The sequence below is a fragment of the Oncorhynchus nerka genome, linkage group LG24 (genome assembly GCF_034236695.1).
Source record: "Oncorhynchus nerka isolate Pitt River linkage group LG24, Oner_Uvic_2.0, whole genome shotgun sequence".
Taxonomy (NCBI): domain Eukaryota; kingdom Metazoa; phylum Chordata; class Actinopteri; order Salmoniformes; family Salmonidae; genus Oncorhynchus; species Oncorhynchus nerka.
The window spans coordinates 76,636,665-76,664,039 of record NC_088419.1 but is presented as its reverse complement, the minus strand read 5'-3'; the positions used below and the strand labels follow the sequence as shown (position 1 = coordinate 76,664,039).

The window sequence follows — 27,375 nt, the reverse complement described above, 5'->3', positions numbered from 1 at the left end:
CTAAATGCCTATTGTAGCTGGAAACACCTGATTTTTAATGGAATATCTACATGGCTGTACAGAGGCCCATTATCAGCAACAATCACTCCTGTGGCATGTTGTGTTAAACTTGGATTAGCCATCTTTTGAAAGGCTAATTGTTCATTAGAAAACCCTTTTGCAATTATGTTAGCACAGCTGAAAACTGTTGTCTTGATAAAATAATCAATAAAACTGTCTTTCTTTAGACTAGTTTAGTATCTGGAGCATCAGCATTTGTGAGTTCGATTACAGGCTCAAAATTGCCAGAAACAAATCACTTTCTTCTGAAACTCGTCAGTCTATTCTTGTTATGAGAAATGAAGGCTATTCCATGTGAGAAATTGCCAAGAAACTGAAGATTTTGTACAATGCTGTGTACTACTTCCTTCACAGAACAGGGCAAACTGTATCTAACCAGAATAGAAAGAGTGGGAGGCCCCGGTGCACAAGTGAGCAAAAGGACAAGTACATTGTTTCTCAAACTAGATGCCTCACAAGTCCTCAACTGGCAACTTCATTTAATAGTACCTGCAAAACACCAGTCTCAATGTCAACAGTGAAGAGGCGACTCCAGGATGCTGGCCTCCGTTCTTTAATATTGGATGTTTCCGTTTGTTTGTGCGCCTTGTCTCCGATGATTGGGACAGTTTGATAATGTAACGGGTCTGGATTATATAGTCAGTTGGTCACAGTTCGTATTCCACAGTTAGCTACAGTCAGCAGCACAAAGAGCATGTTACACACACACACACACACACCCTCATCTGTGCTTTTACATTGCTTAAAAAGTGTGATAATGCCCTAGTTGTGATGGCACAGCACTGACCCTGATTTGCAAATGTTTGTGGTTCAGACTCAGTCTTACACTGTCTCTAGTAACAATGTTTATTTGCTTTATGCTGTTAGGCTATACTATAGGCTAGTCAGAGCTGCAGTCCTGGTTGAAGCCTTGTTACTTAGCCTGAAAAGGCGCCTGTGAATGTATTCGTTAGCGTTTCATTGGAATGGGCTCGTAGTGCTTGACCTGTCCTCGCCCCCCCCCTCCCTCTGGTCGAAGAAAGTCTGGCTGCTTCTGATAAGACTGCTCAGAGGCGATAATTCTCCTTTTTACCGAAGTGGATACACTCATGCATACACACATTAATGCTTGCACGCTGTACACATACACAGGGTACGCACGCTCACGCACACACTGCAGACTGAGAGGGAGTCATACTTCTGGAATCCATCATTCAACAACACTGTCATTGTTTGCTGTGGCAGGTTTGCATCCTTATAAAGATGAAAGAACTGAACTGCCACACAGGATCAACTTAAGGTCCTCTGTAATGGGTGATAAAGCAAGGCATGCAGAAGGTGTGCTTAAATGCGGGGCTGGGAGAGTGTGGTGTCTCGGGGTGTGAGTTTGTGGCGTTGCAATTTGTGTGTGTATTTGATGATGTGACCGTGTTTGTAATTGATTAAATGCTTGAGTGTGTAAACTGACAAGGTGTGTGTGTGTAACCTTAGCTGATGAGGTGTGTCTGTGCACCCTGGCTGTTTTGCTGCAGTAGTGAATAGTGGTAAATGATTCAGGGCCCTGCTGCCTGTCTGTAGTCTACCGTGAGTCTGAGTTCCAAATGGCACCCAATTCTCTATATATCACACTACTTTTGACTGGGCACCATAGTGTGTAGTGCACACTATAGGGTGCTATTTAGGATGCAACCTGAGACGGGGAATTTCCTCTTATCGTGCCTCTTATCTTGCCCGTCGGCCCGGTGCGTCTCATCGCTAGCTGCTGCTGGGCGTTAAACCGTGGCATTGGGCCGGTGACAGCGAAGGTTGTTCCTTTATGGCCAAGAGGCTGAGGGAGAGGAAGCTTTAACGCTGATGACGTGAGTCTGCTAATTTACTGTCACTGCACTTAGGAGTCACTAGACTGGTACGTGAAGGGGGTGTAATTGAACCACTCAAAACACTTCTGATTTCACTCTTCCTCTTTCTGTCCCTCTCTCTATTCCTCCCTGTACCTGTATTCCCCCTCCACCTCGTTGTCCTCCATCTCTCTTCCATCCTCTCTCTCTTCCTCCCTGCACCTGTATTCCACCTCGTCGTCCTCATCTCTCTCTCGCTCTGTCCCTGCACCTTGTCGTCCTCATCTCTTCCATCGTATCTCTCTCTCACTCTGTCCCTGCACCTTGTCGTCATCTCTTCCATCCTATCTCTCTCTCGCTCTGTCCCTGCACCTCGTCGTCCTCATCTCTCTCTCTCTCGCTCTGTCCCTGCACCTCGTCGTCCTCATCTCTCTCTCTCGCTCTGTCCCTGCACCTTGTCGTCCTCATCTCTCTCTCGCTCTGTCCCTGCACCTTGTCGTCCTCATCTCTCTCTCTCTCGCTCTGTCCATGCACCTCGTCGTCCTCATCCCTCTCTCGCTCTGTCCCTGCACCTTGTCGTCCTCATCTCTCTCTCTCTCGCTCTGTCCCTGCACCTCGTCGTCCTCATCCCTCTCTCGCTCTGTCCCTGCACCTTGTCGTCCTCATCTCTTCCATCTCTCTCTCTCTCGCTCTGTCCCTGCACCTTGTCGTCATCTCTTCCATCCTATCGCTCTCTCGCTCTGTCCTTGGACCTGTATTCCTCTTCTCTCCCCGTCTTTCTCTTGTTACCTCTCTGCCCCGCTCCGGCTTATTACCTCCATCTCTCTCTCCACCATCTCCCCCTCTCTCCATCCCCCTCTCTCAGCCAACACCTACTTCTTCATGGTGCAGGCCCAGGGTATCATGTTGAGGGATAACGTGAGGACCATTGGCCAGATGATCAGACTCTACACCAATAAGAACAGTACCCTCAACGGCACAGGTGAGTTGGATTGGAGACCCCCGTCCCACCGACCCGTCTAGCCAACCTCCTGTATTAGCAGGGTAGCAGGCTTGATGGTGCTTTAACCAACATGGGACGGTGGGCAGCCAGAAATCCCATAAATGGCCCTCGCTCACAATCTAAGGGAGTGAGAATTGCTATTTTCCTTCTGTTCTTGTGATTTTTGCCTGCACTTCGTCTCATGTTGTTTGAACTGCTGTCTAACACCCCCCCCCCCCCACACACACACACACACACTACCTATTAATCAGCATGAACCCTCTCTTAGCTACCTAAAAGGGGGAAGATGACATATTTACATGTCATTGTTTTGTTTCTGTAGATTACCCAGATGGCAGTAACTCCAGTGAATATATGGTTCAACCAACCACATACCTTCCTGAGAACTTCACATACGCCCAGAACCTCCCCTGCCCAGAACGCTTACCTTCTATGAGTAAGTAACCAGAATACTAACCTTCAAACATCAATTTGCCAACTAAGAGAATCTTACTGAGATCAGGTGATTATATTATGTAACTACTCTCATGAGATAAGCTACTCTTTGGTGTGTCTTTGTGCTGCCTCTCTCTCTCATCTTTGTCACACTGCCTCTCCCTCACTAGGCTGTTATCATGCTGGTTAGATCTAGATGGATGCTCTGGCAAAAGTGACATCTTTTGCGTTAACGATAATCCCCTCTGTGCTGTCAGTGAAGTCTGAAGACAAATGGGAGGACTGTTCTATGGCACACATACAGTTTGTGTACCAAACAGTAAGAACACCTGCTCTTTCCATGACAGACTGACCAGGTGAAAGCTATGGTCCCTTATTGATGTCACCTGTTAAATCTACTTCAATCAGTGTAGATTAAGGGGAGGAGACGGGTACATTTTATTTTTAAGCCTTGAGAAAATTGACATGGATTGTGTATGTGTGCCATTCAGAGGGTGAATGGGCAAGACAAAAGATTTTAAGTGCCTTTGAACGGAGTATAGTAATAGGTGCCAGGTGCACAGGTTTGTGTCAAGAACTGCAACACTGCTGTGTTTTTCCACACTTAACAGTTTCCTGTGTGTATCGATTGTGGCTGCTTTGCGTGATGTGTTGTCTCTACTTTTTACCCTTTGTGCTGTTGTCTGTGCTCAATAATGTTTGCCATGTTTTATGCTGCTACCATGTTGTTGCTACCATGCTGTTTTGTCATGTGTTGCTGCCTTGCTATGTTGTCTTAGGTCTCTCTTTATGTAGTGTTGTCTCTCTCTTGTTGTGCTGTGTGTTATGTCCAATATTTATATTATTGTTTAATCCCAAGCCCCTATCCCTGCATGAGGCCTTTTGGTCGGCCATCACTGTAAATAAGATTTGTTTTCTTAACTGACTTGCCTAGTTAAATAAATCAAGAATGGGTCACCACCCAAAGGACATCCAGCCAAATTGACACAACTGTGGGTAGCATTGGAGTCAACTTGGGCCAGCATCCCTGTGAAATGCTTTTGACACCTTGTAGAGTCCATGCCCCGATGAATCGAGGCTGTTCTGAGGGCAAAAGGGGGTGCAACTCAATATCGTAATGTTTTGTACACACACCCACACACTCTGTCAGTCTAGCGCTTCGGGCTCATAATTTTTTTTGGTTAAATTTGACTTTAATCACATTTGGTTTGCGGTGACGGGGTCCTACCACTATGTTCACGTCAATGCGTGATGTGTGTGTCTTCTACCCGCATGGTTTAAAAACCTGTGATTATTGACCGTATAACAGTCTTTAGGTGAATGTTAAGTGTTGTGCCTTCTTGTAGGGTGTCCTTCCCCATAGCTGTGTATAGTAGTGATGTTTGTTAAACAGGTCTGTGTTGTGTATTCTCAGAGGGTCCTATAGATGTGAATATGACTGAGATTCCTATGGAGGAGATTGATCTGAAGTTCTCTAAGTATCTGGATGTTCAGTTTGGTGGCCACTGGAAACCCAAGGACTGCAAACCACGCTGGAAGGTAGGACTGTGGACATGTAGGACTGTGGACATGTAGGACTGTGGACATGTAGGACTGTGGACATGTAGGACTGTGGACATGTAGGACTGTGGACATGTAGGACTGTGGACATGTAGGACTGTGGACATGTCAGTTATTTTACTACTTTTCCGATCTCTGTTATCAATATAGAAATGTAACTGTAGTCATATTTCTATTCACCTATCTTATGCTTCCCCTGAATTCAAAACACATGAGCTTATACATGCTGTGGGTATGTCTGACTGTCCCCGCTCTGACTGTCCCCGCTCTGACTGTCCCCGCTCTGACTGTCCCCGCTCTGACTGTCCCCGTTCTTTGTGTAGGTAGCCATCTTGATTCCGTTCCGTAACCGTCACGAGCACCTTCCCATCCTTTTCCAGCACCTCACCCCCATACTGCAGAGACAGAGACTGCAGTTCGCATACTACGTCATCGAGCAGGTAACACCATTTTCTGTTTGTCTGTAAACAAGATCTGTTGTTACTGCCCACATTTATACTGTCATCCTATTTGATCTTTGTTTTGTCAACTCTGCCACCCACTGGTGAGAAATATAGAATCTATGATGTAGACAGAGCCATGTTCTTTAATGTCTTTCTCTCGTTCCTCCATCTTTCCCTCTCTCTCTCTCTCCTACAGTCTGGGACGCAGCCCTTCAACAGAGCCATGTTGTTTAATGTGGGTTTCCTGGAGGCCATGAAGGATCTGGACTGGGACTGTCTGGTGTTCCACGATGTTGACCACATCCCAGAGAATGACCGTAACTACTACGGCTGTGGTCAGATGCCTCGCCACTTCGCAGCCAAACTGGACAAGTACATGTACCTGTAAGTCACTGAACACGCCCAGGGCACACAGCAAGTCACAAATGACCTGACTAGTTATGACTAGTATGGTGTGTCAACAAGTCAATGCCCCAGGCACATCTTCCAAGAAACACTTAGAAAAGCACTTCATTAGACCGCCTCCTCACTCAAGGGGAAAATAGGACCTCTGATCTTGTTTAGTGACCGAAGATGAGACATGGAGAGTTGACGCTCTCCCATAACCAGACTATGGTTTCCCTTCCTGCATGGTATGGGAGACATGTACTGAAGAGTCTCTTTATGTTGATTTATTTATGGTCATTATTGTTAAATATTTTTCTTTCTTTACAGACTTATTTCTACAACAAAATGAATTAATGAATGTTTTCATGATTTTCTCTGAGTTTTGTTCAATGTGAGAATAATTTGGGAATAAACCGCTTCATTTAAACAGACTGTAAAACACAGGCTTGAAGGCTAAACCATGTTGTCATTGGCTCTTACAAAGTCCTGAAGTAAGGCTTCATTTATGAGCAGATTATCCTCTCTGGTTATGTGTGCATCTCTTCTAAATTTGATGGCTGTATTGTACGTAGTCTGAAAACCTAATTGTGTGTTGTAACACAGCCAGACTTGTTATTTGTTTCTTGGTGCTTACCTTTGATACTGACTGGTAAGGTTTCTCACTTTTTCCCTTGTTTTAACACTCACTCGCTCCCCAGGCAGAGCTTGGCTATGTTGTTGTCTGTCCCCTGTCCGTGTGTATGTGTTACAGGTGTGTATGTGTAACAGTGTCTGTGTGTGTTTTGCACAGTCTACCCTACAGTGAGTTCTTCGGGGGCGTGAGTGGACTTACAGTGGAGCAGTTCCGCAAGATCAACGGCTTTCCTAATGCATTCTGGGGCTGGGGAGGAGAGGACGATGACCTCTGGAACAGGTCAGTGAGTTTGTCAGTTGGCTGTGGGTTTGAGAGAGACAGACATGTAATATCTAATTGGGTAACTTAGTGAAAGACTATCTGTCCCCTTCTCTCCCCCAGAGTGCACTATGCTGGTCTGAACGTCACGAGGCCGGAGGGAGAGATGGGTAAATACAAGTCCATCCCACACCACCACCGAGGAGAAGTGCAGTTCCTCGGCAGGTCAGTAACGCGCGCAAACATACGCATTAGCAGTGCATCGCCGGTGGCGTCACCATGTTAAAGAATGTTTACCTAACGTTACCTTAAACGTCAAATTAGCTTTGCTCTTTCAATACACTCTGCTCTGGTAAAGGTTTCTATCTCCTTATAGGGTTCATTGTTACTCGCTACTTGAATGCAGCTGTTTCCTCATCCATTACTCCCCATTGAGCAGGTTGTCCAGCGCCCTCTGCAGGCAGGGATGTCGCTGCATTTAAATCAAATTTTATTGGTGTTCGATTTAAATTGCTTCTATTCATCTCAACAATAACTTTAATGTTATTGTACTCATGGAACAGTCAACTGTGTGACATATTTCTCACTATCACAGTTCTGTAGTCCTGCTAGCCTTGGTGTACACAGAGAGATATGATCAATATAATAGGGGTTGCTTTCCTTCCAGGGTTTGTGTAGGTGTTTGCTCTGCCAGCTTTGAGTTATTTAACCTCCTGTTCATTGGCCTAGTCCCTTTTGCCCTGTTGAGTCATGTCTCTTTACTCAAGTAAACCAGGTCTCATCCTCATACAGCCTCCAGAGTAACTCTGTCCTAGAGGACTGATCCTCATACAGCCTCCAGAGTAACTACCCTAGAGGACTGGAGGGAGGGACAGCGTTTAGTTTATTTGGATCGCCATTAGCTGTTGCACATACAGCAGATACTCCCTGTTCCTGGGGTTCAGAGTAGGGGGAGAGTTTCTCTTTTGGGGTTAGGGTTTTCCTTCTGCAACTGGAGCAGATAGCTTTAATGCTAATGAATCAGCTTACACTAAGGAACCTTCTGGTATTCTTATGCTTGTGTGTACAGTGCATTCAAATTATTCAGACCCCTTGACTTTTTCCATATTTTGTTATGTTTCAGCCTTATTCTAAAATTGATTAAATGTATTACATTTATATAAGTATTCTGACCTTTCACTCTTGGCACACCTGTATTTGGGGAGTTTCTACCATTTTTTTCTCTGAAGTTACTCTCATGCACTGTCAGGTTGGATGGGGAGTGTCACTGTACAGCTATTTTCAGGTCTCTCCAGAGATATTCGATTGGGATCAAGTCTGGGCTCTGGCTGGGCAACTCAAGAACATTCAGAGACTTGTCCCGAAGCCGCTCCTGCGTTGTTTTGGCTGTGTGCTTAGGGTCATTGTTCTGTTGAAGGTGAACCTTCGCCCAGTCTGAGGTCCTGAGTGCTCTGGAGCAGGTTTTTATCAAAGATCTCTGTACTTTGCTCCGTTCGTCTTTCCCTCAATCCTGACTAGTCGCCACTACCATGTTTCACCGTAGGGATGGTGCCAGGTTTTCTCAAGATGTGACGCTTAGCATTCAGGCCAAAGAGTTCAATCTTGGTTTCATCAGACCAGAGAATCTTGTTTCTCATGGTTTGAGTGTCCTTTAGGTGCCTTTTTGGCAAACTCCAAGCAGGCTGTCATGTGCCTTTTACTGAGGAGTGGCTTCCGTCTGGTCGCTCTACCGTAAAGGCCTGATTGGTAGAGTGCTGCATAGATGGTTGTTCTTTTGGAAGGTTATCCCATCTCTACAGAGGAGCTCTGTCAGTGACTATTGGGTTCTTGATCACCTCCCTGACCAAGGCCCTTCTCCCCCGGTTGCTCAGTTTCCAAATCATGTCCAATCAATTGAATTTACCACAGGTGGATTCCAATGAAGTTGTAGAAACATCTCAAGGATGATCAATGGAAACCAGATGCACGTGAGCTAAATTTAGAGTCTCATAGCAAAGGGTCTGAATGCTTATTTGATTAAGGTATTCCTGTTTTTATTTTTAATACATTTCTAAAAACCTGTTTTCGCTTTGTCATTATCGGTTATTGTGTGTAGATTAATGAGAGAAATATTTTAAAATAAGTCTTATACAATGTGGAAAAAGTCAAGGTCTGAATACTTTCCGAATGCACTGTATGTGTAACTGATAGATGCGCACACACACTACATGTGTTAATGTTTTTAAATGTATGTAAAGTATTTTGTCTGTCTTTTTGTTGTTACTTGTCGTATTGGCGTCGGCTAATGGGGATCCTAATAAGTCAAATCAAATGCTGAAGATAACTAAGGGTCCCCCTAATTTCATTAGCATTAATGCTAACTAAGGATCCCCCTGGTGTCATTATGTTAATGCTAACTAAGGATCCCCCTGGTGTCATTATGTTAATGCTAACTAAGGATTCCCCTGGTGTCATTATGCTAAGGATCCCTGTGGTGTGTAATTGATTTGGTGTCAATACTAAGTGCTAATGTAGTTTTGTGGAAATTATTCAACTATTTATGTTGAATATAATAACTACATTCTTTAATCTGACTCCAATATTATGTGAATAAATGCAACTGGCTGTGTGTCTCTGAATGACGGCCTAGGAACAGTGGGTTAACTGCCTGTTCAGGGGCAGAACGACAGATTTGTACCGTGTCAGCTCGGGGGTTTGAACTTGCAACCTTCCGGTTACTAGTCCAACGCTCTAACCACTAGGCTACCCTGCCGCCCCTCCACTCTAACCACTAGGCTACCCTGCCGCCCCTCCACTCTAACCACTAGGCTACCCTGCCGCCCCTCCACTCTAACCACTAGGCTACCCTGCCGCCCCTCCACTCTAACCACTAGGCTACCCTGCCGCCCCTCCACTCTAACCACTAGGCTACCCTGCCGCCCCTCCACTCTAACCACTAGGCTACCCTGCCGCCCCTCCACTCTAACCACTAGGCTACCCTGCCGCCCCTCCACTCTAACCACTAGGCTACCCTGCCGCCCCTCCACTCTAACTACTAGGCTACCCTGCCACCCCTCCACTCTAACTACTAGGCTACCCTGCCGCCCCTCCACTCTAACCACTAGGCTACCCTGCCGCCCCTCCACTCTAACTACTAGGCTACCCTGCCGCCCCTCCACTCTAACCACTAGGCTACCCTGCCGCCCCTCCACTCTAACCACTAGGCTACCCTGCCGCCCCTCCACTCTAACCACTAGGCTACCCTGCCGCCCCTCCACTCTAACCACTAGGCTACCCTGCCGCCCCTCCACTCTAACCACTAGGCTACCCTGCCGCCCCTCCACTCTAACCACTAGGCTACCCTGCCGCCCCTCCACTCTAACCACTAGGCTACCCTGCCGCCCCTCCACTCTAACCACTAGGCTACCCTGCCGCCCCTCCACTCTAACCACTAGGCTACCCTGCCGCCCCTCCACTCTAACCACTAGGCTACCCTGCCGCCCCTCCACTCTAACCACTAGGCTACCCTGCCGCCCCTCCACTCTAACCACTAGGCTACCCTGCCGCCCCTCCACTCTAACCACTAGGCTACCCTGCCGCCCCTCCACTCTAACCACTAGGCTACCCTGCCGCCCCTCCACTCTAACCACTAGGCTACCCTGCCGCCCCTCCACTCTAACCACTAGGCTACCCTGCCGCCCCTCCACTCTAACCACTAGGCTACCCTGCCGCCCATGAACATATGTTTAACTTGCCCGTTATACAATTATTACGAGACTAGATACAATTATTACGAGACTAGATACAATTATTACGAGACTAGATACAATAGCTAATTCTGGCGATCAAAGTTCTAGCATTAATTTGAGCAAGCAGATCAGAGACGTCAAGGTGTTATCCAAGCATGTATAGTGTAAATCAGTGGTTCCCAACCAGGGGTACTAGGACTCCTGGGGTTACTTGTCCTATTCATGCGGGGTACTTCAGGGATACTCCGGGCAGAGCTAAATTCAGTTGGTGGTACAGTGAATGAAAACGGTTTGGAACCACTGGTGTAGATAACTACCAATAGTAGTTAAACTAAATTTATAAGCGTGTATAGTCAATCAAATAATTACTCCATAAACCAGGAATGCATTTACTCAATTCAACTAATATAATGTATTAGTCATAAGAAACACTCAAACAATTGGTGTACATGAAATACATGATACATTAGTTAGACATGATACATTAGATACAAAGTCTTCAAACCCCTTGCCTTTTTACGCAATTTGTTACAGCCGGAATTTAAAATGGATTAAATTAAGATTATTTTTTTTGTCCCTGGCCTACACACAATTCCCCTATGTCAAAGTGGAATTATGTTTTTAGACATTTTTACACACAAACGAAAAAGCTGAAATGTCTTGAGTCAATAAGTATTCAAACCCTTTTGTTATGGCAAACCCAAATAAGTTCAGGAGTAAAAATGTGCTTAACAAGTGTCATAATAAGTTGCATGGACTCTGTGTGCAATAATGTTTAAGATGAATTTTGAATGACCATCTGATCTCTGTACCCCACACATACAATTATATGTAAGGTCCCTCAGTCTAGCAGTGAAATTCAAACTGAGACCAGAGGTCTTCCAAAGGGCTCCTATTGGTAGATGGTAAAAATAAATAAAAAAGCAGACAATGAATATCCCTTTGAGCATGGTGAAGTTCTTAATTACACTGGATGGTGTATCAATACACCCAGTCACTACAAAGCTACAGGCATCCTTCCTAACTCAGTTTCCAGAGAGGAAGGAAACTGCTCAGGGATTTTACCATGAGGCCAATGGTGACTTTAAAACAGATAGTTTAATGGCTGTGATGGGAGAAGACTGAGGATGGATCAGCAACATTGTAGTTACTCCACAATACTAACCTGATTTGACAGAGTGTAAAGAAGGAAACTTGTACAGAACAAAACTATTCCAAAGCATGCATCCTGTTTTCAACATGGCACTAATGTGATGTATTGTCTCAACCTTCTTTCCCTTTGTGTTGTTTGTACCCTGTTTTGTTCTGCTACCATGTTGTATAGCTACCATGCTGTGTTGTCATGTGTTGCTGCCGTGCTATGTTGTTGTCTTTGGCCTCTCTTTATGTGGTGTTGTCTCTCTTGTCGTGATGTGTGTCTTATATTTTTTTATCCCAGCTCCCAACCCCGCAGGAGACCTTTTGGTAGGCTGTCATTGTAAATAAGAATTTGTTCTTAACGGACTTAAAAAGTAGTACTGCAAAAAATGTAGCAAAGCAATTCCCTTGTCCTGAATACAAAGTTGTATTTTTGGGGCAAATCCAATATAACACATTACTGAGTATCACTCACCATTATTTTTAAACATAGGGGTCGCTGCATCATGTTATGTGTGTGCCTGTTTTTTCAGTATAAAAAATAAACGGAATGTAGCTAAGCACAGGCAAAATCCTAGAGGAAAACCTGGTTCAGGTTGCTTTCCAACAGACACTGGAAGATGAATTCACCTTTCAGCAGGATAATAACCTAAAAACAAGGCCAAATCTACACTGGAATTGCTTACCAAGGAGACAGTGAATGTTCCTGAGTGGCCAAGTTACAGTTTTGACTTAACTTCTTGAAAATCAATGGCAGACCTGTCTAGCAATTATTAACAACTAATTTGGCAGACCTTGAAGAATTTTGAAAATAATAATGGGCAGATGTTGTACAATACATGTGTGGCAAGCATTAGACTTACCCAGAAAAACTCACAGCTGTAATCGCTGCCAAAGGTGCTTCTACTAAGTATTGACTTGGGTATGAATACTTATGTAAATTAGATTTGTGTTTCATTTTCAATCAATTTGCAAATATGTCTGAAAACAGGTTTTCACTTTGTCATTATGAGATATTGTGTGTAGATGGGTGAGGATGAAACATATATTTTAATCAATTTTGAATTCAGGCTATAACACAAAATGTGGAATACGTCAGGTTCTGAATATTTTCTGAAGGCACTAACGTGGTTACCCATGTCTTCAGTTAAGAATCATCTCTAAGAGTAAACTTGTGTGTAATACACACAGGAGCTTGCTAGCAACTTCTCAAAGTATGGAAAAATTCACTGTCCATTTAAACCAAATTCAAGCAGAAACTTAAATTAACATTTAAAAAAACAAAAGGAAAACACACACAGATTGTAATCAACTCAATTTAAATGATAGGAACGCACCGTGTTGCTCCCTCTGAACTGTCCTCTGTCCGACAAACAAATCTGTACCACTTACAGTACAATAAAACATATCAAAATTCGTAGCTCTTTATTAACTCTTGAAACAGTCCAAACATTTACAATTTAATTCACACTAACATTCATTTCCTCAAGTTTTCATCAGTCTTCACACCAACGTGTCCGTGCTCCCAGGGATCTGTGGGAACATCTCTTCTCCATGAATTCCACAGATAAGGTGTGTTTGACCCCTGTGACAGCCCACAAATGGTCAGCCATCCAAACACAATGTCATAAAACGTGGAGTCATCACGCTGGACCTCAGGGCCTGCAAATCACCAGTCACAAGTATATCACCTCTCATTATTCCACCACACGAACTAGGCCAATCCTCTCGTTTCACTGTGACTCCAGGTATAAATCGTACTGTAACGGCTAGCTTCACCACCTCTCCTCTCTTTCCCTGTGTCTGCACCTGAAATGGAACCCTATTCCTTACGTAGTGAACTACTTTTGTTCAGGGCACCTAGGGAATATATATTTATATAGGATGCCGTTTTGTGTGTGTATGGATGTTAACTGCTAGCTTATCCTCACCCTCCCTGTCCTCTCTCCAGGTACAAGTTACTGAGGTATTCCAAAGAGAGGCAGCACCTGGATGGACTGAACAACCTCAACTACAACCCTGAGATCTCCCTGAGCTCCCTGTACAAGAACATCACCGTGGACCTCCACCCTGACCTGGCCCCCATTACAGACTACTGAACTCTGACCCCCACTGTCCCTGACCTCATCACACCCCCTCACACTCCAACTGGGACCCCAAAGCAGGACAGAGGGGGGGTGGGGGTGTGGTGGGAGGCACACCGTGTAACGCTGCCAAGAAACCTTACTCTGAAGAAAATGTCCAACTAAAATATGAAAGCGGAAGGGACATAGGGTCTGTTTAATCGAACAATTGTGTGTGTGTTCTGTGAGGATTGTGGATGTTGAGATGGGGTGTGTGTGTGTGTGTGTGTGTCTCTGCATGTCAATGTGTCCATGCTGGCTTTAGCTATTAAGCTACTTAACATCAACATGTCATGATTCAGTATGAGGAGGGAGAGGCAGTGTTGTTTTCACATCAGATGTTTACTGCAAAGCCTTAAAGTGTCAGGCTCAGCCTCAGAACCATGGCTCTCTGGTTGCCTCCCAAACCACACCCTATTCCCTATATATTGCCCAGGGTCCTTAGTGCTCTGGTCAAAAGTAGTGCACTATATAGGGGAAAAAGGTGCCATTTGGGACTTTGCCTTTATCTCACAGCTCAGCACAGTTTTCACTTTTAACATCTCAGTACCATCACCTTACAAGCCAACAGACATTTTGTGTCTTCACTTTATATAATTTTTACACTGTTCGGTTAAAAAAAAAAGAAACATATTCCTTAAAGAGGACAGGCGCTAAGTGAAGGTGACTTATTTGTGATGTACATTTTCTGAAATGGTCAAATGTTTATTTTTTTCTTCAGTTTTTGCCTTTTTTTAACAGACGTTTTAAAGCACTATCCTGTTTCTCTGTGTCACATGAGTGTTTTGCTGTTCCTTTGCTGCACTGCTGACACGCATGATGCACAGAGCACGTATGTAAATACTTGACCCTTAAAGCTCGAGCATAGAACACGTATGTAAATATTCAGCCTTTTAAACGCTCAGAGCCTGTTGTTATTCCAGTGGATTTGAATTTTGTTTTGGCAGCTACCTTCCTGAGGACTTACCTGGTTCTTCCATTTAAATGGGAAGATGTTCTAACAATAGATGGCTTAAAAAAGAAAATATACCAATCTCTTAGGCTGACATTCTTCTGCATGCCTTAATTTATTTTATTACCAGATGTTTTTTTTCCTTTAATTATAATTTATATCATTTTGAGATGTCTATATTTTGTTCCAGTTTAGCCTTTTGTGTCTTTTTGTCCCTCGAGGTGCACTGCGTGAAAAGACTTACTGACGTTATGGAGGGTGCTCCTGTACAGAAAGACAGGTCAGAGGACTATAGTCGCTCTGATCCAGGGTGTTATGTCAGGCTTGTTGAGCCTTCAACAGCAAGCCACCTGCAACAACCTGGAGCAGAGCTTAAGACTGAAGATTCTAAAGATGGATGTCATTTTTCCTCTGGTATTTGTAGTCTGTTATTATGGAGGAGTTTATACAGTGTGGACAGTGTGTTTGGTACAGGATTATGTTTCAAATGTGTGTGTGTGTGTGTGTGGCTCATGTATTAGGTAACTGGACCATGTGTTTGAGCATATGTTAGGTGTCTTTAATGAGTGTGAGCTTGCAGATTGGGCAGTGTGTTGGTCTGAACCAGTCATTTATATATACACTAGATGACTGACAACAGGCAAGGTTTTGAAGCTACCACCACTCCATCTTGGCACTCTGTCTACATCGCAAAAAAAATATTTTTGAAACTGTAGAAAGGCATTTATTCATGCTTAGCTCACAATTTAAAAGTATGCATTAAGTGTGTAATAGAGTAAACATACAAATAATTTGTTTTCCTTAAAGTATACTTTATTGAAAGTTCTAATGCTACTGTCCCCATTACTACAACAAAAATACTTGTAATTTTGTCCTGTGTAGAATTTCATTCATTCCTATAGAGGACTGCTTCTTCTGTGGAGTGCCAATATTACTGACCGGTGGCTTCAAAGCCTCTTACTGGCCAATAGCAATCCAGGGTTTGTATACATTATTGGTCTGAACTGTGGTGTGTTCCTAATAAGCTTGCAAGGCATTGAGAGGGGCCAGAATGAGAGAACGGAAGCTAATGCTAACAGCTAACCCTGTTCTTGAATGGTACAGACTGCAACTTGGGCCATAAAGACTTGAAATTCTTAAATATTTAACACTAAGATTAGCAAGGAAAAATGTAGGAGGTATTTTATTTTTTACTTAGCGTTTTTTTTCTTGTACATAGTTGTTTCTCATACACTTCATATTTATGCATAGGTGTACTTTTCTGTGTTTTCCTAGTGATTTGTTAATTTGTCAAGTGTACTTCTCAAGTAGAACTGCTCTATCCAAACAACCCAGGGTTTCTCCATCACAGTACTGCAAGAATGCAGGAGAACGAGAGTGTGAATCAAACTGGGATACTCCTGTCCTGCTCCAAACATGGGGTTTGTTGAAAATGGCACCCTGTGTCCTAAAGCGCACTACTTTTGACTGGACTCCTATGCGTCCTGGTAAAAAGAAGTAAACTATACAGGGAGTAGGGTGTCATTTGGGACGCATCCTTGCTCTCTCGGTCCTGTCACTCTTGTAGTGCTGGGGAGGAACAGTCATTTCTGCTCATAAGCTAAAGTGGTTAACAAAGCACCAGGCTAAAGTCTGTGTTTGGTTTGGCTCCGACGTGGCTACAATGGTCACATAAGACCTCAATGTTGTATTTCTGACCAATCAGATGAGGCAAGACAGAATCTAAAAAGACATGGTAGTAATGACATTCTTTTGGAGGTGGTCAACCGTGCCAAAGTTCCACTTCTGTTACCCATTATCATCATTCTACCTACCTCTCTTCTGCACTTATCTCTACTCGTTCCCCTTTTCATTCTCTTCCCATGAGATCCTCTATTGTGTCTCAGTAACTCGTCAGTGTTGAGAGAAACCTGACAGACTAGTGTTGATCATAGGGATCAGGGTCAAGGTATTAAAAGCGATATGACATACTGTACACAAGGTATTTCTCTGTATATGGCTCTGGGTATAGGTCAGTGTTTGGGGCTTCTCTTGTGCTATGCCTTATGCTCCGTAACAGATTTTTTGCAATGTTGGATAAATGCTCTCGTTGTTTTTCTACGTTGCAGAAGATGTGAGCAGCCTAGCTGTCGTCCCTCTTGAGGGCATTATGAGTTACTGTAGCAGAGACACTGAGTCGGTGGCTTCTTTCTCTGGATCCCGTCATCTTACTTGCTACAAAGGATCCGCTTCTTTTTATCTAATCCTGTTATATTGTCTCTTTCACTTTGTTCAGGGAACAGTTTGAAGAGATTAATTATGGAAAGCATCCATCACTGGAGTTGGTCTAGGATCAGTGTTCTGGCTGTGTCCCAAATGGCCACACCCTCTGTTGTACATATTTATTGTTATTGCCTCTGAGGGGAGTGGGGGGAGGGAAGGGTAGGTTAGGGGGCTGCCGGGCAGTGTGCTGGCTACACCCGGTCACAAGTGGTTTGGTTTACACCCCCAGCTGACCTGTGAGGAGGGCAAGGACCTCCCTCACCCTTCCTACTGCCTCTGTATTGTTTGTTTTTTCTTCTTTCAAATGACTATATTCACCACTACACAGTTAGTAATGTGGACTATTACATTTTTGCAGTATTCATATTTGTGCCTTTTTCCCTTTTTTTTCTCGGTTTTCACTTTGCATTCTTGCTTGAAAGATACAGTAAAGGTTTGGATTGTTTTTGAACTGAAGTTAGAGTGCACTTTTTTTCTAATTCATTTATTTATTTTTCAGTCAGTTGCTCTGATTAAGACGCACGATACGTTTCCATGACAATGGGCTGAGTAGGTGTGTATCAATGATTGTCCGTAATCCATTTTTCTGCTGTTCAGAGGTCTGGCTGCTTGGACCATGTAGAATCCTCAGCTCTCCAGTCTCCTCCATATGCTCTGCTCTGTTTGAACAAAGAGTCATAACTGGAGCCAGAGGGCAGACTCTCGCGTTACTACCGTCCGCCAGGAAGTGCAGAATGACGCAGAGGAAGTAGTGACTTTTTAAAATGAGTGTCACCTGGTCTACAAATCATAAATTCTCATTTGAGGTCAGGCATATTCATTTAGACTTTGTGGGTTTGTAATTTTTAGATTGTTTGGAGGACACATTTGTGATAATAAGACCTTCATTTGTTGTAGCGCCTTCTCATGCGCCACACATCTTCTCGCAGTTCTGTCTTGTTCTGCAATTTTGTTGCCTATAGTCATGTGCTATAATTCCCCCCAGACATCAGACAACTTTTTACATGGTGAAGCCGACCGGTTAGCCATCTTGTCAATCTTCCACAATCTTTGGTATAACAGCCAGTAAAAGAGTACTAGAGTTGAACTGTTAGACTTTGTAAAGTTGTTTTTCTTTTTGTCAACAAAAGATGAATAAACAACTTCATTGCCAGGTTCTGGGAAACACCTCTGAAGTCTGACAGATTTTTTTGAATGTGTCCTTTTTCTGCATCTTCGACCGCTGGTTCTTATGCTGTGTTTAAAATCAAGTGGGAATGTGGTAATTACCAGTTGGATGCATTCGTGTGTTTTGAACTCGTTGAGAAATGCCGAATGGCTAATGGCCAACAAGCTGCGTAATCCATTAACTAAAAGTACGACGATCATACTTTTAAACAAATTCGTGTTTAAAAAGCCTTGTTAATAGAAAGCTTTTAAAAATGTTTTGTTGCATATAACTGCATTTCCTTAGTAGGTGACGTCAGAGGTCAGCATGTGGGAGAAGTCGGAGCTCAGATGATAGACGAGTTTCCCAGTAGTAATTACCAGTTGGAGGGGTGATAAAATCCTTTATTTATTTTTAATTTTTTATCCCATTTGTATGTAGTAAATACCACCTTCTCACTTGGTTATGAACTCAGCATTATCATTAGGTTGTCAAAAGGCCAAAACAGAAAGCGATGTCATACATAGAGAAATAACTGTGTAAGACAATACATAGTTGAATTCGGAAGTTTAGCCAAATACATTTAAACATCGTTTTTCACAATTCCTGACATTTTAATCCTAGTAAAAATTCCCTGGTTTAGGTCAATTAGAATCGCCACTTTATTTTAAGAATGTGAAATGTCAGAAGTTATTTATTTAAGCTTTTATTTCTTTCATCACATTCCCAGTGGGTCAGAAGTTTACATACACTCAATTAGTATTTGGTAGCATTGCCTTTTTTAAATTGTTTAACTTGAGTCAAATGTTTCGGCTAGCCTTCCACAAGCTTCTCACAATAAGTTGGGTGAATTTTGGCCCATTCCTCCTGACAAAGCTGGTGTAACTGAGTCAGGTTTGTAGGCCTCCTTGCTCGCACACGCTTTTTCAGTTCTGCCCACAAATTTTCTATGGGATTGAGGTCAGGGCTTTGTGATGGCCACTCCAACACCTTGACCTTGTTGTCCTTAAGCCATTTTGCCACAACTCTGGAAGTATGCTTGGGGTCATTGTTCATTTGGAAGACCCATTTGCAACCAAGCTTTAACTTCCTGACTGATGTCTTGCTTCAATATATCCATTTAATGTTGATGTCATGATGCCATCTGTTTTGTGAAGTGCACCAGTCCCTCCTGCAGCAAAGCACCCCCACAACATGAAGCACGGGTGTGGCAGCATCATGTTTGGGATAGTGTTCTTCAGCAAGCATCCCCATTTTTCTTCCAAACATAAATGGTCATTATGGCCAAACAGTTCTATATTTGTTTCATCAGACCAGAGGACATTTCTCCAAAAAGTACGATCTTTTTCCTCATGTGCAGTTGCAAACCATAGTCTGGCATTTTTTTGTTTTGGAGCAGTGGCATCTTCCTTGCTGAGCGGCCTTTCAGGTTATATCGATTATTGGACTCGTTTTACTGTGGATATAAATACTTTTGTACCTGTTTCTTTCCTCCAGCATCTTCAAGGTCCTTTGCTGTTCTGGGATTGATTTTGCACTTTTCGAAACCAAAGTACGTTTATCTCTAGGAGACAGAACGTGTCTCCTTCCTGAGTGGTATGACGGCTGCGTGGTCCCATGGTGTTTATACTTGCGTACTATTGTTTGTACAGATGAACGTGGTACCTTCAGGCGTTTGGAAATTGCTCCCAAGGATGAAACGGACAAAAAAAAATTGAGGTCTTGGCTGATTTCTTTTGATTTTCCCATGATGTCAAGCAAAGATGCACTGAGTTTGAAGGTAGGCCTTGAAGTACATCCATAGGTACACCTCCAATTGACAAATGTTTTAAATCAGAAGCTACTTAAGCCATGGAATCTGGAATTTTCCTAGCTGTTTAAGGGCACAGTCAACTTAGTGTATGTAAACCTCTGACCCACTGGAATTGTGATACAGTGAATTTTAAGTGAAGTAATCTGTCTAAGCAATTGTTGGAAAAATGACTTGTGTCATGCATGAAGTAGATGTCCTAACCAACTTGCCAAAACTAGTTTAACAAGAAATTTGTGGAATGGTTGAAAAATTAGTTTTAATGACTCCAACCTAAGTGTATGTAAACTCCAAACTTCAACTGTACTTAACAAGTTGCAGTAAACAGTAACTAGGCTTTAGGGGATCTGAACTAATCCATGAATGTAAATTCTTCCGACAGGTGGCTGGTACTCATACGAGACCCTCGTCCTTCAGCAGATCACTGCAGACCGTTGTCACGCTATGTGTAGTTGGACACCGATGAATGTCTGGAATATGAGTATGTTGGTGAATGTGTGTGGCATTGTATGTTCAACAAAGGAAGGCCCAGTCAGTCGTTTACCTGCACTTTTATTTGTTAAGCTTGGTCAGGTGTGTGTGTGTGTCACTCGTGTGCTTTCATCACGACAGCCGTGGTAGTGTAGGAGAAGGGACTCAGCAACAGGGCCAGAGTGTAGTGGCGATGTCCCTCCGCGTGGGCCTCGAACACCACCTGTACACACGGCACATCAGTTTGTACTGCTGTTTTACTTCTATGATTTCTCTCCCACAGACTGACATCCAGGAAGACCGATTTCACTTTTGTCCAACTAGGTCTATGAACTCTTTCCACTTAGGACAAATTCTTTCCATTGAGGACAAACATTGTAGAGTAGCAAACAAAAAGCTATTGATACAGGTCAAAGCCAGTGGGCTATCGCAAGCAATTTAATCACATGACGTTTCATAATTCATAATGGAAGGGGGGATATTGTCACATTCTGTTATTTTCTTTTCCCTTTAACCAGCTAATTATTTTGTCTCAGATTTTTAGGTCCAAATGTTTATGGTTTGTCTTACTTTCCATGGTGAGTATTATTTTATCTATGGGGAACAACTGGTGTAGTTCTAGATGTAATCTAGTCTTTAGGCACATTACTGAGTTACAAATGTCCACTGTCTGGCCTACTACACACTCAGGTTGTATACAAGGTTCTACATGGAACCAAACAGCCGTGGAACCTTTTTTTCTAAGAGTGTACTGTAGTACATCATGCAACACAACCTTAGTTTGTACTAGGTCTCAGAGCAGTGAGAGGGTTAAAGGTTGGGGATTGTACTCACTTCAGCAGTCTCGTGGAAAGGTGTGGTTCCCTGAGACTTCCAGTAGGCTTTAGTGTCAAACTCAACTCGGTACACCCCCGACTGGAAGTCCTGATCTGAGATCAGATTATGGACTTCCCCTGTCAAGTCTGTCACTCTAAGAGAGAGAGAGGGTGTCACAGGTTAAACTCTCTTATAGCTTAGAAGCATAAAATTTCATTATGAAATTGGTTAACAAATCTTTCTGAATGCATATTATTTTAGTTTAAATAAGTCAGTTAACAACATTGCCCAAACAGTGGTGCATCTTCATACGTACCCACTAGCAACCTGTGCCCAGGTCATTCCATTGACTCGTCGGGAGACACTCAGTGCCACAGCGCCCGCTGGTACACCCTTCACCGCATCCAAAATCTTAACCATCAACGGGCAGTGAGTGTCTGACTCACCATGCCTGTCCTGGACCCCAAACCACAATCATGGTTATAAATAATACAATCCATGAACTGGCTGGACCACAAACCAACTTTCACACACTGTACACAGTATCACATTCAAGACTTACCACAACACAATCATAACTAACAATACACATAACACAGGACCTAGTTTACAAAGACAAACACTAGAAACAGCATCCTGGGCATTGGGAAGACTGACCACACAAGTATAAACACCCATGGCTGGCCAGACAGTAAAGTTCAGTGTTACTTTTTGGCTATCAGTTGGTGCCCAGCATTAGCACACCCATGTGCCTACGCAAGCCAGACACAACACCCCTTACAAAAAAGAAATGCAGTTTTGAAAGAGCACTAACTGCAGTTGACGGTGGGATTTTGGATGCAGTAATTGCAGAATAACTTCAGTTTACTGGGCAGCAGGTAGCCTAGTGGTTAGAGCGTCGGGTCAGTAACCGAAAGGTTGCTAGATCTAATCCCTGAGCTGACGAGGTTCAGGAACAGAATGACACATTTTTACAAGGCAGTTAACCCACTGTTCCTAGCCTGTCATTGTAAATAAGAATTTGTTCTGAACTGACTTGCCTCGTTAAATCAATAAAAACTGCAGTAGCACTGCAAAATTACTACAGTAATATTGTATTTGCATCATACTGCAGTCTTACGAAATAAGGGACAACTCTGCCAACAGGGTCAGAAATACATAGTAGACAGACAGTAACCTATAGTAAAGCATTCTGTCATCACTATTGGTCAGAAGGCTGGTAGAGTTGAAATAATAGCTGTAGAAATGGTTAAACATTTAACCAGTTGTAATCACGACACTCAGCCTTAATATTGTTTATTTGGTTCTATCACGAGATAAAACCAGCCATGAAACAGAAGGCTTGGAATATGGGCTTGACTTTCTAATTATGAAAGTATCTGACAAAGTTACACATTACAAAACTGCCATTTTGTAATGTCTGAGCTTTGGATTTTGAGGATAGAAAATGGTAGGTAAGCCTAGGAACTTTGTCCAGTGCTCCCATGTAAAATGGGGGAGGAAAGAATGACTACTTTTCCCAGCTAATTTGTGATTTCCAGTGTAGTTTGAGGACAAGAAGGTCAAAGTGCGGATGTGGACCAGAGAGAACAAGTGGTGATGTGAGGTCATTGACCGCGTTGCATTCCATCACACACTGATGGTAAACACTACTGCCTGTAATGCACGCACACACACTCTAAGATGCTGATAGCATCTGACAGTGTTAGAAGCTACTCTGAAAATATAGTTTACCAAGCTACCAATTACTTCACACTGAAGGAAGTTAAGTATATTTTTCTTAAGGGTAGCTTAACTAAAGTTGGTGACAAAGTAGTTCATATCATCTAAACTATTTTGTGGTAAATTATCTAAATTTGAAATATCATACACTACAAATTGCAAAAACAGATCACTCTGGACTCAGATGTTAACAGAATGTGTAATTTGGCTAATTTAACACACAAACTGTGTTAGGTGACAGTTATGCGGGTCTGATGGCAATAAAGAAAGAAATTGTCTACTTCACCTTTTTATTTTTCCCCCAAAAAGTAGTGTAGTTCTAGTTCCAGTAGTTGGCTACACCTCTACATTGCAAGAAAGTAATGTTTTTTTTGCTACTGCAAAATGTAGTTAAACTAGTAATTTAACTATGTAGTTCAGTATTCCCCAACACTGGCATCTAATATCTCAACTTCAAACACAAAAAACTGCGCAAATGTTCCATATTCTAGGTATGACTTTATGATCTGATATTGTACGTTTACACAGCTAACAAACCTTATCAGTTATTGTGTATCAGTTATATGCCCTGACAAGCCCACACTGAATGCTGCAGTGACCCCTGACAAAGACCGGCAGACGCCCAAACATACTCACCACTGGGGCGGCGCTACAGAGTAGGACAGCAGTGGCTAGCAGCACACAGAGCAGTGAACTGTCCATTTGGAGCGATAACTGGTTGGCGGCTCTAACACGGTCAAACCTATAAACTTAGACTGACTGGCATAGAATTGGGCAACACACCCCTATCTGGTACCTTTATATACTGAACCCCCCCCTCCCCCCCCCCCCCCGGTGCCTGACGAGAGAGGCCGATGCCTGCATCTATTGACTAAGTCAATAATGAGAGAATCAGTAACTTTCACACACAAATCATGCTTTGTGGCCATCTTATAAAAATGTGATTGGGAAGAGGATAACGTACAGTGAGGGGAAAAAGTATTTGATCCCCTGCTGATTTTGTACGTTTGCCCACTGACAAAGAAATGATCAGTCTATAATTTTAATGGTAGGTTTATTTGAACAGTGAGAGACAGAATAACAAAAAAAATCCAGAAAAACCCTATGTCAAAAATGTTATAAATGGATTTGCATTTTAATGAGGGAAATAAGTATTTTATTTCATGACTTGATACTTGGTGCCAAGAAGGGTTTTGCCAAACACAGAGGTCAGACGTTTCTTGTTGTTGGCCACCAGGTTTGCACACATCTCAGGAGGGATTTTGTCCCACTCCTCTTTGCAGATCTTCTCCAAGTCATTAAGGTTGAGGCTGACGTTTGGCAACTCGAAACTCCAGCTCCCTCCACAGATTTTCTATTGGATTAAGGTCTGGAGACTGGCTAGGCCACTCCAGGACCTTAATGTGCTTCTTCTTGAGCCACCCCTTTGTTGCCTTGGCCGTGTGTTTTGGGTCATTGTCATGCTGGAATACCCATTTTCAATGCCCTGGCTGAGGGAAGGAGGTTTTCACCCAAGATTTGACGGTACATGGCCCCGTCCATCGTCCCTTTGATGCTGTGAAGTTGTCCTGTCCCCTTAGCAGAAAAACACCCCCAAAGCATAATGTTTCCACCTCCATGTGATGGTGGGGATGATATTCTTGGGGTCATAGGCAGCATTCCTCCTCCTCTAAACACGGCGAGTTGATGCCAAAGAGATCCATTTTGGTCTCATCTGACCACAACACTGTCACCCAGTTGTCCTCTGAATCATTCAGATGTTCATTGGCAAACTTCAGACGGGCATGTATATGTGCTTTCTTGAGCAGGGGGACCTTGCAGGCGCTGCAGGATTTCAGTCCTTCACGGTGTAGTGTGTTACCAATTATTTTCTTGGTGACTATGGTCCCAGCTGCCTTGATCATTGACAAGATCGTCCCGTGCAGTTCTGGGCTGATTCCTCAACATTCTCATGATCATTGCAACTCCACGAGGTGAGATCTTGCATGGAGCCCCAGGCTGAGGGAGATTGACAGTTATTTTGTGTTTATTCCAATTGCGAATAACCGCACCAACTGTTGTCACCTTCTCACCAAGCTGCTTGGCGATGGTCTTGTAGCCCATTCCAGCCTTGTGTAGGTCTACAATCTTGTCCCTGACATCCTTGGAGAGCTCTTTGTTCTTGGCCATGGTGGAGAGTTTGGAATCCGATTGATTGATTGCTTCTGTGGACAGGTGTCTTTTATACAGGTAACAAACTGAGATTAGGAGCACTCCCTTTAAGAGCATGCTTGAATCTCGGCTCATTACCCGTATAAAAGACACCTGGGAGCCAGAAATCTTTCTGATTGAGAGGGGGTCAAATACTTTTTTCCCTCATTAAAATGCAAATCAATTTATAAAATTTTTGACATTAGTTTTTCTGGATTTTTTTGTTATTCTGTCTCACTGTTCAAATAAACCTACCATTAAAATTATAGACGGATAATGTCTTTGTTTCGAGGACAGCTTTTTTCCATCTACGTAACATTGCAAAAATCAGAAACTTTCTGTCCAAAAATGATGCAGAAAAATTAATCCATGCTTTTGTCACTTCTAGGTTAGACTACTGCAATGCTCTACTTTCCGGCTACCCGGATAAAGCACTAAATAAACTTCAGTTAGTGCTAAATGCGGCTGCTAGAATCCTGACTAGAACCAAAAAATGTGATCATATTACTCCAGTGCTAGCCTCTCTACACTGGCTTCCTGTCAAAGGAAGGGCTGATTTCAAGGTTTTACTGCTAACCTACAAAGCATTACATGGGCTTGCTCCTACCTATCTCTCTGATTTGGTCCTGCCGTACATACCTACACGTACGCTACGGTCACAAGACGCAGGCCTCCTAATTGTCCCTAGAATTTCTAAGCAAACAGCTGGAGGCAGGGCTTTCTCCTATAGAGCTCCATTTTTATGGAACGGTCTGCCTACCCATGTCAGAGACGCAAACTCGGTCTCAACCTTTAAGTCTTTACTGAAGACTCATCTCTTCAGTGGGTCATATGATTGAGTGTAGTCTGGCCCAGGAGTGGGAAGGTGAACGGAAAGGCTCTGGAGCAACGAACCGCCCTTGCTGTCTCTGCCTGGCCGGTTCCCCTCTTTCCACTGGGATTCTCTGCCTCTAACCCTATTACAGGGGCTGAGTCACTGGCTTACTGGGGCTCTCTCATGCCGTCCCTGGAAGGGGTGCGTCACCTGAGTGTGTTGATTCACTGTTGTGGTCATCCTGTCTGGGTTGGCGCCCCCCCCCCCTTGGGTTGTACCGTGGCGGAGATCTTTGTGGGCTATACTCAGCCTTGTCTCAGGATGGTAAGTTGGTGGTTGAAGATATCCCTCTAGTGGTGTGGGGGCTGTGCTTTGGCAAAGTGGGTGGGGTTATATCCTTCCTGTTTGGCCCTGTCCGGGGGTGTCCTCGGATGGGGCCACAGTGTCTCCTGACCCCTCCTGTCTCAGCCTCCAGTATTTATGCTGCAGTAGTTTGTGTCGGGGGGCTAGGGTCAGTTTGTTATATCTGGAGTACTTCTCCTGTCCTATTCGGTGTCCTGTGTGAATCTAAGTGTGCGTTCTCTAATTCTCTCCTCTCTTTCTTTCTCTTTCCCTGAGGACCTGAGCCCTAGGACCATGCCCCAGGACTACCTGACATGATGACTCCTTGCTGTCCCCAGTCCACCTGGCCATGCTGCTGCTCCAGTTTCAACTGTTCTGCCTTACTATTATTCGACCATGCTGGTCATTTATGAACATTTGAACATCTTGGCCATGTTCTGTTATAATCTCCACCCGGCACAGCCAGAAGAGGACTGGCCACCCCACATATGCTCTCTCTAATTCTCTCTTTCTCTCTCTCTCTCGGAGGACCTGAGCCCTAGGACCGTGCCCCAGGACTACCTGACATGATGACTCCTTGCTGTCCCCAGTCCACCTGACTGTGCTGCTGCTCCAGTTTCAACTGTTCTGCCTTATTATTATTCGACCATGCTGGTCATTTATGAACATTTGAACATCTTGGCCATGTTCTGTTATAATCTCCACCCGGCACAGCCAGAAGAGGACTGGCCACCCCACATAGCCTGGTTCCCCTTTTTCCTAGCCACCGTGCTTCTACACCTGCATTGCTTGCTGTTTGGGGTTTTAGGCTGGGTTTCTGTACAGCACTTTGAGATATCAGCTGATGTAAGAAGGGCTATATAAATAAATTTGATTTGATTTGACTTTGTCAGTGGGCAAACGTACAAAATCAGCAGGGGATCAAATACTTTTTTCCCTCACTGTAGGTGCCAGTCTTCTAAGATCACAGATTAGTCTAACCTGGAACAACAATGGATGGGTCCAATCCAGCAGCGGATATGAATGTCACCTTAATTAACCTGGAGATAGAATTACAAACCACGTTCTCTCAATGCCCAGACCCAGATTTACCTGTCATTAGGTGAAATGACATTACATTGCAGAATGTTATCAGAAGTATCTGCTGTCTATCACTAAACACATCACTGCCAAACAGAGATTCATAGCACCTCATACCAATCTCAAATATGACTCAGACCTACATCAAGGTTCTGGAGGATACTCTAGCATACACAGAAGTACA

At 43.6% G+C, this 27,375-nt stretch overlaps 2 protein-coding genes across 7 annotated transcripts in view; one reads left to right on the top strand and one right to left on the bottom strand.

The window, feature by feature from the left end:
• The window catches only part of b4galt6 (UDP-Gal:betaGlcNAc beta 1,4- galactosyltransferase, polypeptide 6), a 58,956-nt gene extending 40,990 nt beyond the window's left edge, over nt 1-17,966 (top strand). For 2 of the 6 annotated variants that reach the window (XM_065009166.1, XM_029633120.2), the window contains exons 2-9: nt 2,743-2,859; nt 3,203-3,316; nt 4,730-4,854; nt 5,199-5,315; nt 5,515-5,702; nt 6,496-6,618; nt 6,721-6,822; nt 12,953-13,405. In XM_065009166.1, coding sequence (XP_064865238.1) covers nt 2,760-2,859; nt 3,203-3,316; nt 4,730-4,854; nt 5,199-5,315; nt 5,515-5,702; nt 6,496-6,618; nt 6,721-6,822; nt 12,953-13,235 — 1,152 coding nt within the window. In that variant the 5' untranslated portion in view covers nt 2,743-2,759 and the 3' untranslated portion in view covers nt 13,236-13,405. The other 4 variants (XM_029633122.2, XM_029633123.2, XM_029633124.2 and 1 more) reach the window with 4 other exon arrangements.
• Nucleotides 17,967-20,291: 2,325 nt separating this feature from the next.
• On the bottom strand, nt 20,292-23,549 carry ttr (transthyretin (prealbumin, amyloidosis type I)). The gene is made up of 4 exons (XM_029630833.2): nt 23,402-23,549; nt 21,360-21,499; nt 21,062-21,197; nt 20,292-20,450 (listed from the first exon to the last, which is right to left on the bottom strand). Exons 1-4 carry the CDS (start codon nt 23,465-23,467, stop codon nt 20,343-20,345), a joined length of 450 nt encoding a protein of 149 aa, XP_029486693.1. The 5' UTR covers nt 23,468-23,549; the 3' UTR covers nt 20,292-20,342.
• Nucleotides 23,550-27,375: the final 3,826 nt, after the last annotated feature.